This window comes from Corvus moneduloides, chromosome 8 (genome assembly GCF_009650955.1).
Source record: "Corvus moneduloides isolate bCorMon1 chromosome 8, bCorMon1.pri, whole genome shotgun sequence".
Lineage (NCBI taxonomy): Eukaryota > Metazoa > Chordata > Aves > Passeriformes > Corvidae > Corvus > Corvus moneduloides.
In genome coordinates, this window is record NC_045483.1 from 15,711,061 (window position 1) to 15,725,364 (window position 14,304).

General features: G+C 37.5%; 1 protein-coding gene across 1 annotated transcript in view; it reads left to right on the forward strand.

Annotated features, from left to right (window-relative positions):
- The window catches only part of BTAF1 (B-TFIID TATA-box binding protein associated factor 1), a 44,016-nt gene extending 30,694 nt beyond the window's left edge, over window positions 1–13,322 (forward strand). Inside the window, exons 22-38 of the mRNA XM_032115994.1 lie at window positions 58–211; window positions 302–411; window positions 2,349–2,550; window positions 2,964–3,112; window positions 5,449–5,601; window positions 6,111–6,232; window positions 6,439–6,606; window positions 6,794–6,871; window positions 6,952–7,081; window positions 7,728–7,869; window positions 8,037–8,167; window positions 8,593–8,718; window positions 9,470–9,622; window positions 10,202–10,413; window positions 10,563–10,722; window positions 11,313–11,483; window positions 11,725–13,322. Coding sequence (XP_031971885.1) covers window positions 58–211; window positions 302–411; window positions 2,349–2,550; window positions 2,964–3,112; window positions 5,449–5,601; window positions 6,111–6,232; window positions 6,439–6,606; window positions 6,794–6,871; window positions 6,952–7,081; window positions 7,728–7,869; window positions 8,037–8,167; window positions 8,593–8,718; window positions 9,470–9,622; window positions 10,202–10,413; window positions 10,563–10,722; window positions 11,313–11,483; window positions 11,725–11,871 — 2,508 coding nt within the window. The 3' untranslated portion in view covers window positions 11,872–13,322. The remainder of the gene's footprint in view (window positions 1–57; window positions 212–301; window positions 412–2,348; window positions 2,551–2,963; window positions 3,113–5,448; window positions 5,602–6,110; window positions 6,233–6,438; window positions 6,607–6,793; window positions 6,872–6,951; window positions 7,082–7,727; window positions 7,870–8,036; window positions 8,168–8,592; window positions 8,719–9,469; window positions 9,623–10,201; window positions 10,414–10,562; window positions 10,723–11,312; window positions 11,484–11,724) is intronic.
- Window positions 13,323–14,304: the final 982 nt, after the last annotated feature.

Below are 14,304 nucleotides of genomic sequence, written 5' to 3' on the forward strand. Positions count from 1 at the left end.
AATTGTTATTCTTAAATGTACCTGACCTCACTACTTTGTTAAATTGTTTAATTCTAGGCTCAGAAACCTTATGTTGTACAGAGAAGAGGAGCTGAATTTGCTTTATCTACTATAGCTAAACATTTTGGTGCTGAAATGGCAACAGGATTGCCACATCTCTGGGATGCTATGGTTGGTTCGTTAAGGAACAACATTCACATAAATAATTTCGGTAATTATACTTCTGATTTAAGCTGGGAGGGGCGGCAGGCTGGTGCCAGTATGTCAGTCTTAAACGGAACACCTTTTCTGTTTTTACCAGACCGAAAGTCATTACTGGAAAAAGGAGATGCTCCTGCCCAGGAGCTGGTAAATTCCTTGCAGGTTTTTGAAACAACAGCAGCTTCAATGGATACTCAGCTACATCCTCTGGTAACCAGCTTTTGTATGAAACACTTTAGTCTGTTTATTGCTAGTGGTTCAAGTCTTTATTTTTTCTTTTTTAGATGTTTTTCTGATTTTGCTCAAATGGTATTTTAGTCACTCCATAGCCTGCCTGTTCTCCAAGTCCTCTGTTCTAGTCTTGATGAATTGAACGCATTAGCCTTCAGCAGTTAAGCTGTGCAGTTTTAAACCTGTTTTTTGCCCTGTATTCCATAGGATGTTAAATTCTGTAGTTTGTGCAGGTTGTAGAATAAACCACAAAAGCGAACAGCTACCTAAAAATTTAGCCTTGGCCTACTGTTTTTTGGATGAGATCCCAAAAAAGTTCATGTCCAACACTCGAGTTATTACAATATTTATGCTATTATGTTACACTTGAATCAGCATCTCAGCTCTGCTTTATTCTAATTCTGCATATCCTAAACCTGGAGAACAGACTGATAAAATTATGTCTTCTGTTTGTTATGAAAGTACAGATAAAAATGTGGTTATGCAGCACTGTGTGGCTGACTGAAATGGTTTGACTTAAAATAGTCTGACATGCAGTTTGTGTGGCCAGAGTGGGAGCAAAATGGTAGTAATAAAGTCAGTTTACTGCCTGGCTACTCTGTACCAGGCTGAAGGTTGTCAGAAAGGCTGCCTGTGCAGGAAATGCAAAAATTACGGAGACCTCAGTTTACCCCCAAGTAGACTAGATTTGATTATTTAAAAAATGGTTTCTTTCTCTGAACTGTCTATTTCTAGTCAGGAGAGAATCCTGGAGTTGAGATAGTTCTGTGAAAGTATCAGTAAAGTACTGGTAAAAAAAAAGTTGAGGAACAAGCAGAACAAGAAAGTCACCTTTATGCCTGCTTCTAACACAGTTTTCAGTACTAGCATATCTGCAGTACTCTATTTCAAAATAAGTGTAGTAGCTCTGGAAGAGACACAGAGAAGGGCAGCAGGATGACAAAAATACATGACAAGGCTCCCATGCAAGGAATAAGTAGGCCAGAACTCTGGAAAGGATGGGTATAATGAATGGCTGTAGAATTCTGAGCAGGTGGAGAAGAAACATGGGGAATTTTTTCTTACTTATTTTAATAAAATACTGAAGTGATTTTTAGTGCATTTAGCATATGACATGGAAAGACTTTTTTAATATGTGCATTTTATATATACACACATATATATGGCATGTAGTTACTGTGTAGATTGATTTTTGGTGGTGCTAATAGTGTGTGCAGTTTTAAAAAAATTCATAGAAAGTCAAAGAGGCTGAACTTGGTTCATCAAAGCTAGTATTTCAAGACTTTCACATTAGGAAAAACCTGACCATCTGTTTAATGTATCCTATACAAAAGCATATCTGCAGTGATTAAAAAGAAGACACATACGTGCACCAAAGACATATATGTATACCCTGCTGGGCAGATGCAGATTTCCTTCTGGGTGTCTTCCTTGTCACAAAGAATTACTGAGATTCCCAACATGAATAATTAATCTGCCTAAACACAAAGGGGATGAGTGTAGGACAGATTTGCTAGCTGGAAGGAATTCTTAAATCTATGTTTCTGTATTTGAGAAAAAATTATTTTTTTAATAAAAAGTTATGGGTATTTAGTTCTGTATTCTCAGTGTGAAACACTTCCTTGCTAAACTAAGGGCTTCATCAATTTTCATTTTGACTATGCTAAATATTTTGAAATGCTAAGTATTTTGTTACTCTGAATTTTATCTGTATTGGGGAGTAAGTAATACATGTTCAAATTGCCTTTTTCTTCTGAAATGTTTTTTTTTTTTTTGTTTTAAGCATTTATATCTTGCAAAGGAGCCATTTTAAGCATTCTTAAGTTACTTAGAGACACTAGTTCCAAAAAAACCCCCACTAATTTGTTTATAATTCATATTAACCTTTACTCCCTGCACCTTTTTCTTTTATTCAGTTAATACAGCATTTGCCTCATCTTTACATGTGCCTTCAACATCCCAGCACTGCTGTGAGACACATGGCTTCCCGTTGTGTGGGTGTTATGAGCAAAATAGCAACCATGGAAACAATGAATATCTTTCTAGAGAAGGTTCTACCATGGCTGGGAGCAATAGATGACAACACCAAACAAGAAGGTGCAATTGAAGCACTTGCCTGTATCCTTGTGTGCGTATTCAAAAATGCAGAAACTTATTTGCTGTTGCTTCATTCGGGTGAACAAAAACGGTTGCCTGAAAAAAATTAGAGGAGGAATTAAATAAAATACTAAGCTGTTTTTTCTCCTCAGGAAAGAAATAGAAGAAACTTTGATTTCCATTGTCTGTATTTTATCTACCAAGTGATATTTTGGTGGAGGTAATTCAGTTTCTCAAACCATGCACTTTGCTGGCTGAAAGTAGTTGGGTAGATCGGATTTTCCTGCTTCTGCATTGCTTTGTTACTAGAAATCTCATTCACCTGGGTGTAACAATTAATGACTCTTACTTACTGAGTGTGGAATCTCCTGGGTATATATTTGTCAGACAAACCTGAACTGCAGTAAAAACTGTTTCCTTAATAACCACTCCAGGTGTGATGGAGCAGCTGGATGTTGGTATTGTTCCATACATTGTTCTTCTAGTGGTTCCAGTTCTGGGTAGAATGAGTGATCAGACAAACAGTGTACGTTTTATGGCTACTCAGTGCTTTGCAACACTGATTAGACTGATGCCTCTTGAGGTAAGCTTGAGCTGTAAGTATATGGACTATGTGACCTGTCCTGGATCCACTCTTTCACCAGCTGCAAAGTCCAGGCTTCTGGCTTATTAAATGCTGAATGAGTAACTGGTTTTATAGGTGTTGAGTCCGTATCAGATAATCGAAGATGTGTCCATTAGAAGTAAAATGAGCAAAATTGGACCCTGTGTTAGCAATTTTCTAATTTAATGTTAAAATTTATTTTTATAAGAAGCTCGTTTCAACTGTGTACATAAATGGTAGGTTCATTAATTTTGTGTGTAAGGCTGCTTTTCTGAGTTTGGTCTTAAAAGTTTTAGGAGTTACATGTGCACTCTCCTTAGGTATGTGTGTTGCTGTGCATGTTGTCAAGAGAAATGCACAAAAGCAATACTGATTTAAAAGAAAAACCAAAAATAACAGTCATAGAAATAGTGTGGAGATGAGTAGAGTCACTTATTACTAGTTCTTAAAATCAAAAAGCACCACCCTACATATTTGGGCAAAATATTGTGTATTATGATGCAGTAGTGTTTAATTAGTACAGATCTGCTTCAGTCTTTCACTCCTGCTACAACTTGCATACCTCTGACACCTTCCAGTGTTGTGCTACAAGGACTACAGTGCTTTTAAGTAACTTAATGTGACCACCAGATGGTAATAGAAGACAGGTTAGATTTTCCACATCAATCATGAAAAACAGTTGTCAGCATAATGGGTTTTTTATTATCTCAGTTTTTAGTTTAACATAATAGAACCTTAGAATCTGATAACTAGCAGTCTGCCTTAACAGGAGCACTTATGGTGTGCTTACACTGAGATGTTGAATGGGAACAGAGAAGAACTAAATTTCTAGCACGTTCATTGCGGTGCCATTTGCACCAGTGCCCTTCTTCATGTGCATCTTAAACACAGTCCTTTGGAATACATATAGCTTAGGGTTTGGGGGGTTTTACAGCTATTTTAATAAAATTTAGTGAGCATCTCTTAAAAACTGTACTTGTTTTATTAATTGCATGCATATGTGTGGTCACGTCATACTTTTCCTAAGAAAGTTCAGTATCAGTTATTGAACTGTATTAAATATGAAAGCATAGAGTGAAGCAGATTAATAATGAGAGAAAATAGTAGTATTGTCGTGGAACAGTATTTTGAGTTTTATTTAACAATAGATAAATAGCATCAAGTGAGTTGGGGGAACTTAACTATGCTCTGTTTCCTGCATCTATATGCTCAAATTGATTATTCCTTCAACCATAAAAATGTAGTGACTGAGAGAAGGATTGTAAGATAAATGGTTCAACTTAACCAAACCTGTATTGATAACCAATCCTGCTGCAAGTTGATGACGTGCTTGAGATTACCTGGCACAGTATTTATACTGCAGATAAGTTCTTCTGAAAGGGGGTTGTAGGCAGAGCATTGAACAAGGAGGCTGCTGTCTCTGTGTATGTATGTACTTAAATACCTTGCTGAGGCACTACTAACATCCCTCTTCCTTACTAACCACATACATGGTGGAATTATTTGATAGAGGTATTTTTTTAGCCAGGAGCCCTCTGCAAGTGGCTCCTGGCTAAAAGTGATTAGTAAATTGGGTTTTGAAGTAAAGCTGACTAAAGATGGAGGTGGCCCAGAAAAATGGGATGACCCAAAGATGTGATGGTGGGAAAATAGCAGTGCCTCTGCTGCTACTGTATGTTTTTAGCAAGCAAGAATGAGTATATTTGGCCCCCAAATGCCTTCTTAGGGCTTCTGGGCTGGTATGGAGAGTACCTAGGAAGTAAAACATCTGCTGCTACAAACCTAGAGGGGTTCAGGTTTTTCCTTCTCCCAAAAGTTTCCAACTGCTTGAACTCATCTTACGGATTTCAGTATCGCTTGAGATCTAATTCTACTGAGTAGGAGAAAAATCTCTCAAACTTTGGATGGTAGCTTGTGGCTCAAAAGAAGTGGGTGTCATAGGGTTCCTAGCCAGCCAGATAAACTCTCTGATTAGAAGTAGAATAGCTCAGTCTTTCTAGAATCTTAAAAGCATGACCAGGATTTTCCATCTTCTGTGTGATTTCTATCAATCTTTTCAGTGTGTCCTTTTGGGGCAGGATTTGTCTCTTGCACCTTACAGCCCTGCATGTGTTGACCTGCAAGTAGTCAAACAAGTATAGCTAAATATAGTATTTAAATCCTGAGTTTAGATTCTTACAGTTGAGAAGATTGCAGAACTTTACTGTCTGTTTGTTGAAAATGTCTAAGTGATTGAGGTTTAATTTCTTCTTCTTCTCTGTGTGGCAGTTAAGTCCTGTAGCCCTTACATGACTGCTTTAAAAATGTTCTCCTAGGCTGGAATACCAGACCCACCAAACATGTCCGAAGAATTAATCAGAATGAAGGCTAAAGAACGTCACTTTCTGGAACAATTACTGGATGGAAAAAAACTGGAAAACTATGAAATCCCAGTACCAATCAAAGCAGAGCTCAGGAAATACCAGCAGGTAATAACTTAGACTTTTGTTTTAAAAGTTCTAGTTTGATGGAATAGTAGTCATGGAATAGTAGGAGTTGTTCAGGTACTGGCATTTTTCTTGTGGATTTTTTGAGTTTTTTGATTTCAGGTATGCAGTGTGTATCTTGGACTCTGGATAAGGAAGAACAAATGAAGTAATGCATGCCTCTTATACTGTTCCAATGATATTTTTTTCCCCTCTCTGGATTTTGCCTTTTTTTCTGGCAATGGCCAATGGGCTGTGCCTTGCTCACACAGACTGTGGCAGCCCACCACTGCAAAGCCAGGCCTCGCTGTACCATTTGGCTGTTTTTTGTTCCCTTTATTCCCTCCTGTAGTGGATGTAGTGGGTTGGGCTGTAGTGGATGCATTTATGGTGGGAAACCAGCTCCTAGTTTGGCAGTGCTGGGTGATAGAACATACAGATGTTTGAACTGAAGCTTAACTAGCAAAAAGCCAGTTTTTACTTGAGGCACTCTCCTTCTTTTCTGATTTCAGGATGGAGTGAACTGGCTTGCATTTCTCAATAAATACAAACTTCATGGAATTCTTTGTGATGACATGGGCTTAGGAAAAACTTTACAATCCATTTGCATTCTTGCAGGTGATCATTGCCTCAGGTAAGCTTAAACAAAGTCTAAGGCAGTTCTGTCTTAGACTTTAATGATAGGTCTTACCTGTGGTATATGAATCTGGACATAGTCCTGGGTAACTGTAGGTGGCTGTTCTTGAATGGGGGGGGTTGGACCAGGTGGCCTCCCCAGGTCCCACCTCAACTCTTCTGTGAAAAAGAACTTTTTAAAAACTCTATTCTGTACTTTTAAAGGGCTCGGGAATATGCAAGAACGAAACTGGTGGACAGTGTTCCTCTTCCCTCCTTGGTGGTGTGTCCTCCTACACTCACAGGACACTGGGTGGATGAAGTGGGCAAATTCTGCTCAAAAGAATATCTTAATCCATTGCACTATACGGGACCTCCTACTGAGAGAGCAAGGTAATCCATCTTGCATTCAGAACTGGTTTAGAGTAAAATATCACACATGGCATTTTTCAATTCAGTTTACTATTACTACTGAAGGATAGTTTGTGGGCATGGCAACACTTGTGATGGTATCTTTAAAGGTTGAAATAATAACATGCATAAGGAACACTTCAATTAACTCCTCATTTTTTTTCCTAAGATTGCAACACCAGGTGAAAAGACACAATCTCATAGTGGCTTCATATGATGTTGTAAGAAATGACATTGACTTCTTCAGGTAAGAATTGGCTTATTTTCTGAGGTTTTTAATAGCTTAGAATTTTAAATGCTACTTAAGTCTGTGTTTTTCTTTTCTAGAAATATTAAGTTTAATTACTGCATTCTTGATGAAGGCCATGTAATAAAAAATGGAAAAACAAAGCTGTCAAAAGCAGTAAAACAACTGACTGCTAATTACAGGATAATTCTTTCTGGGACACCAATCCAGGTAACTGATTTTCTATTTTGGATGAATAGTAGAAAATAAACAAAATACACCTATCTTGCACTCCATTTTATTGAACCTTTTATCAGTCATCATGTTCAAAGTATCCATTGTAAAACAGCCTTTTACTGCTAAATGCTCGAAACAACATCTTTTCCCTTTTCTGGTATACCTGTGTATAGGGGAATGAATGCAGGTTTTGTGGTACTAATGGGGTTCAAAAGTTGGCAGCAAGACTTTCTCTGCCACTTCTTCTGTAAGTGTCAGGCAGGGAAGCAGGAAATTAAAATTAGCAGGAAGCTCAGTTCTGAGATCTCCAGATTTTGAGCTTCGTCCCAATGATACTGCCCGTGCAGTATCTGTCTCACCCAGGACTAAGACCACTGGTGTGTCCTGGATTTTGTTAACCAGAAGAATGCAGGGTGTGGCTTAAGGCGTTGGACGCAGTGGGAAGTCCATTTATACATTCAAGTGTATGCAGAGATATTCTGTAACTCAGATGGACAAAAGAGCCAAGCTCCAGCTGCTTGGGACTGGGTTGTAGTGTGAGGTTCGTAGGGTTTTAAATATACATGGCAGTTTTTTCTGATACCTTGCAACAATTTATTACTTTTGAAAATAATCTATCAAATGTTTCTTTTATGTTCAGAACAACGTCTTAGAGTTGTGGTCGTTGTTTGACTTCCTAATGCCAGGATTCTTGGGCACTGAACGCCAGTTTGCGGCTCGTTATGGCAAACCAATCCTGGCAAGCAGAGATGCCCGAAGCTCCAGTCGAGAACAAGAGGCTGGTAAGGATCAAGTGTTCAGTCTTTGGGTTTTTGTTTTAGCCTTTTAAATGAGAACTACTAATGAAAAGAAAGTGTGGTCAGTTCTAACATCAGAGATTGAGGGGGAGCTGAAAGTTTTGAAAAAAAATGTTTTTCTTCTCAAACACTGCTGCTGTTGCCCTCACTAGGGGTGCTTGCAATGGAAGCACTGCACCGCCAAGTCCTGCCATTTCTGCTAAGGAGAATGAAAGAGGATGTGCTGCAAGATCTTCCACCCAAAATTATTCAAGATTATTATTGTATTCTCAGTCCTCTGCAGGTATGCATAAAAAGTGGCTGAAAGTTTATTTTTCAGCACAATTAAGACCACAAAGGCATGAATTCTGTATTCCTGTGTCAGTCTGATATCAGCTCTGACATTCTCTGGATGTGCTAAAAGGATTTTCTAGTATGTGTTTAAAAAGCTAATTCCAGTCCTGTAGTAATAGAGTATTTCTTGAGCTTAATTTCAGGCATTTTTCAGGAACAACACCTAGGCATCTGCAGATTGGTTTTTAGTAACAGTTTCCAAGTTGAAAGAAAATAAATGGCAAGAGATTGTGTTGTTAGTGTTTATCTTGTGTCAGATATGAAATAGCTTTCTTGATGTATGATAATTCAGAATTTTATCTTGAAACTAAACTCTGAAGAGGATTGTCTATCTTCTGTCAGGAAAAAACACACATTCTCTTGTCTGGTCTACAGGTTCAGCTTTATGAAGATTTTGCCAAGTCTCGTGCCAAATGTGATATTGATGAAACAGTTTCTTCAATTTCACTGAATGAAGAAACTGAAAAACCAAAGCTTAAATCTACAGGTCATGTATTTCAGGTACAGATTTTTTTCAGTAATATTACCTAGTACATACGTTTTAGGTAACTGTATTTATAGGTTTAGTAAAAAACAAAAATCAAAATAGTGAACTTAGACATTTGTGGCCATATGATCTAAATAGAGTATTTATGGCTGGAATGTGATATATAGCTATTATGTTGAGATTTTTGTTTGTGTCTTATGAAGCATAACACTGTTGTGTATTTTTAATGTGATCTGCTCAACTGGTGTTCAGCTGTTTTGTGGATCTTGTAAAAGCTGAGTACTGAGAGAGCAAAACTTCAGAATGAGGGAAGTAGTTCTGATTTCATCAGCTGTTACAGTTCAACATTAAGATTATAAAACATGGACAAAATGTTTCCTTACGGTTAGATCTGAATTTGTGAAGGTTCATGATCTTACAGAATTGCAGATTAACTCTTGGTTAATAGGAAACAATTACTCTCAAAGGCTCTGCACTGCTCCCAACCCATTTCCTCTATTGTAGACTCAGATGAAAGTGGGGGAAGTGGTAATCTGCACTTTTCCTGAAAAGAGGGACCCAAGATCACAATGAGTGTAACAGTGTTTGGATACAATTTGAAATGCAGGTTTTAAATGTGCAATTCTGATGAAAATACTCCATAAGTCCAGATTGTGGAATGTGGCCGAATGACCCCTATACTTAAAATCAATTCTGTTAATCCTTTTTCTGTAATTGTGTTCTTGCTAATTATTTCTTTGAACTTCATTTCTTAAATAACTAAAGGCATTGCAGTACTTACGGAAGCTCTGCAACCATCCAGCATTAGTGCTCACAACCCAACATCCAGAATATAAAAGAATTACAGAGCAACTTGCAGCTCAGAATTCATCCCTTCGAGATATCCAACATGCACCTAAGTTGTCTGCTTTAAAACAAGTAAGTGGATGCGTGTTGTGCCTTAAATTTCCTAAATGTGTCTACTGATGTTACAGTTTAGGATTTTATTTAAGATTTCATCAATATGAAAACTCTTCTTAATAAAATTAAGTAGCAAATGAAAAAGAATGCAAGGGTGTTTCAGGATATGCCTTATTTTCCTGATAATTCAAGAGGGAGGGGAAGCACAGTCTTCATGGCGATGATGTTTATATAACTTGTTGGCATATGAAGAACCTTACTTCTGTTTCATTTTTGTCCCTCTTGTTGCAGATCTTTTTTTTTTTCATATTTATTATACAGGAGACAACTTCCTTGATAAAGTTAGATTGCATTACATAGCTTTACTTAAAATAGAATTTAAGTAAGTGAAGAAAATGGCTTTCTGGTGACTCTTAAGTTTTTCAGTTTGACTGTGAAGCCAAACTTTGTCTTCTTATCATTTAAGTGACTGTCATTTACATACTTCCTTCTGCAGTTTGTCTCTCTCATTTCTACTTTTGATAATCAACAAATGTCAATGTTTATGTGAGATCTGCAGTCATTTTAATGACACACCTTAATGTCTTTTACTTAAAGCTGCTACTTGACTGTGGTTTGGGGAATGGTGGATCTTCAGAAGGCGGTACAGAAGCTGTTGTGGCCCAGCACAGAGTGCTTATCTTTTGTCAGCTGAAGAGTATGCTGGATATAGTGGAGCATGACCTTCTCCGCCCTCAGTTACCTTCAGTTACTTACTTACGACTTGATGGCAGCATCCCTGCTGGGCAGAGACATTCCATTGTTTCCCGGTATGTATTATCTCCTAATAACCAGTATGAGGCCAAGTTTATTATTTAGATGGTGCAGAATTGGGGTTTTGTCTGCCTCAAAGCAGATGTGGTTCATAAATTCTTTATTTAAATGAAACTTACCATACTTAACTTTTTGTTGTATACAGGTTTAATAATGACCCATCTATAGATGTACTGTTGCTCACCACTCATGTTGGTGGACTAGGACTTAACCTGACAGGGGCTGACACGGTCGTGTTTGTGGAACATGACTGGAACCCAATGAGAGACCTGCAAGCCATGGATCGGGCACATCGCATTGGGCAGGTGAAAACCTCTTCATTTCCCATAAGGGTGGCTTCTTTCTTGCTGAACTCGCGTGAGAGAGAATCTAATGTATAAGAAAGTGACATCTGTGGGTTTCTACCAAGCTTCCATTCATACTTACTTCTTGCAAATATGCCAGCTGCTGAAGTGTGTACTTCCTTATTCTGTCCCCAACTTGGTAAGTCTTCTCTTCCATACTTCCTGAGCTGCTGGGGAGAGCCCAGGGAAGAATCATACTTCAGTGAAGGAAGAGATGACTGAGGAGTGAGACAGGGAACTGAAGGGGCATCTCACAGGTTTGTCCTTCTCTGGTGCTTGGACAGGGCAAGAATGACTGCTGTTAGTCTTCCCCTAGAGCTGTAAAAAGCAGTGAATTCTTCTGGAGTACAGATGCAACTGAAGATGCCTCTACTATATAGTGGCACAGTCTTGTGCTTTCCATCTAATGTCTGTCAGACTGAGTACAGTTACTGAAGGGTAACTCCAAGCCAAACTGCCTCCAGAATGTCCATGATAAACACTAAAAGTTTATGCTTTCCAGAATACCCTAAGATGATACTTTTTAGCTAAGTGTGCTTTTTTTCTTTCAGAAACGTGTTGTTAATGTGTATCGCCTGATAACCAGGGGAACTCTGGAAGAGAAGATCATGGGTCTTCAAAAGTTCAAAATGAATATTGCAAATACAGTGATCAGCCAAGAGAATGCTAGCCTACAGAGCATGGGAACAGAGCAGCTTCTTGATCTGTTCACTCTTGACAAGGTAAAGAAGCATTTTTACAAATACCTACCAAAAATAAGAGTCAGCTTAGGGAAAAGTTTTGCTTTGAAATATAAAATTTAATTACATGAACGCTAAAGTTGGACTGATAAATAGTAGACAGCTCTCTGAGCAACAGGAGGAAGTGATATTTCCCCAGAAGAATTACCAGACTTGAAGAATTTGTTAGATTCCTGAAAACATTATTCTGTATATTAATAGGAATTTTTTTTCTTTTGCAAAGGATGGAAAAACTGAAAAAGCAGATACCTCTACCTCTTCTGGGAAAGCATCAATGAAATCAGTACTCGAAAACCTTGGAGAACTGTGGGATCAAGAGCAGTATGACACTGAATACAGTCTTGAAAACTTTATGCATTCATTAAAGTAACCATCACATGTTTGTAATACAACTGCTGCTAGTTCACATATTTTTCTGCTGATATTCAGCAAACTTCAAAGCATATAGAGTGAACCTTTAGCTTAATTTGTAAATACTTACTGAAAGAAGAATCTTCAAAAGACTGGCACGAAGTAGTGTCAGCTGTTTCACTGGGAAGTTATTCTGTCTTAAACGTTTGCACTGTATAAAAACTTTAAATGTAAACATTGAGGTGGTTTGAATTTTACTTGTTCTGAACAGCTGCAAATTCTTACTTGGTAGAAGAATTAAAACAAAGCAGGTTTTTACATTTGTTAACAAGTGTTACTTGTGTTTGCAGTTAAGTCCACCATTATTTCTTTCTGTATCTATAATAGTTTTGTACAGTTGTTTCAGTGAGTACTTCAGGTTGTTCAGTGTACATTTTTCTTTTAAACACAACTTGCTTTTATGGTGTATTAAAAAAACAATTTTCAACTTAAGCTTTCATTCAGATCATTTCAGGACTTACACCACCAGAGGCAAAGCCTAGAAGCCTTGAAAGTATTGAATAACAGAATGGCACTAGGCCTGTGCACCCACCTTTGTACATTGACTATAAATATATCATGCTCTTCAGTCTTTTGACACCATCTTGTGAGAACAGCTGACTTGAACTTTTTAATGTAATGAGCTCTATTAAATACAGGTAATGGCCTATTTGAGGCCATGTTTGCATCCTGTTAGCAAGGGTGTACTTTTTAAATTTATCTATAAGGCTAGAATATAGCCACTTTGAGAGATGCATGTATTCAGTATGTTTCAATCCTATATATTTTTTGTAACTAAAAGAAGAAATTAAATATACAGACAGACATTTTCCAGAAGTAGATTTTACACTGTCTAGGATTCTAAAATCCATGGTAAAAGTGACTGTGTACTAAACTGATGCATGACTTAAAGCTTCTTAAAGGAATAGGGAGGACTTCTTTTCTTTAGGAGAAAATATACATAGAAATACCTACATCAGTTTGAGGTAACTGAATAGTTAAAATTGTGTAACAAAGATAGTAAAAGACTTTAATAGCAGTGAGTGAGAATAATATGGCTGTATGTTATGCAGCTTTTTATAAAAAAGGGAGGCAGTAGTAAAAGTGTGTTTCTAGATGTGCATATGTACCAGTATATGCACTTTTTATAAATATTAAATTATAGATGACTTACAGCAGTTGTCTGAATACATAGAATATATGTATAAATATAAAACCTAAGGTTTGTAGCTTGCTGTGTGCTTAAGCATCAGAGCTTAAAAACCACCAGAGACCTCAACTATTGTAAAATAAGATTGTTTTAAAACTATATAAATCAAGACAGTTCTACAGCATTGGAGATGAATTAATGTCACATTTCAGTAGTTATGAACTGCCAGATTGTAACTAAATTAGCATTCCATGAAAATAAAACAAACTGGGAATATATAAGTTGTATGTTGAGTTTGTCCATGTTTAGTTTTGTTTCTGTAGAGAGGGCTTATCTGGCCACATAAAAAACGTAACGCTTTTAGAAATTACAGCTGGATTATGATTATTATATTGGTTAATTTCTACCTTCAGACTATTTCTGTTGTGCTTTCAGCTGATGATCCAAGCAGGGGAGACAAGATGGGGCGTGGTGGTGTTTGCAGAGAAGTTACAGTGCTGGAATAATGCGTACTTGAAGATAACTTGGTGCAGTAATTTGGTGATAGTGCCTAGAAATAATGAGATATTTGAATAAAGAAACTTCTTTAGTCATAAAAACTGCATATGTTTTTCTTCAAAAGTTTTATTAGGTGCAGTGGTAAGAAACTGTTTGGGTCCTGTTGGAAAAGAAATAGACAGCATAGGACTGTTTTAAACCAGTTATTTATCACACTGAGGTTGCTATGCAACCATAATAATTTTAGCAATGGCTCTCTTGGATATCACATCAAGAAGACTCTTGCACCTGGAAAACAGGGGAAGGCAGAACTTAGAATAATTTTTTCAAGATTATATGTACTGACTGCTCTTAAGTGTTCTGTGAATTAATGCTTTGAAATGTAAACCAACAGGAGTGCTGCACCAAGTATATAAAAAATGGGGGTTTGTTACCTTAATATTTAATGAAGAGCTCTTCTATGCTTTTCAAACTAGCAGAGCATTTGCCATGATCTGACTTGCTTGTGCAGTGTCCTCAGTGCACAAACTGGATTCATTTATAGCAAAACTCCAGCAAGAAATAGCTAGCTTGTGAAGTGCCTCTAACTGCATTTGATCTCTGTGATGGTTTAGCTGGACCAGACCCAGGTCTGGGCTGGAACAGAAAAGTTTCTTTATTTCTAGGCTGAAATGAAACCTTCAAGTATGTGAGAGATTCTTAGCACCAATCATTTTGCTCTCCAGCTCTGCCCCTAGTGCAGGTTGTTAAGTGCTCATGGGGATA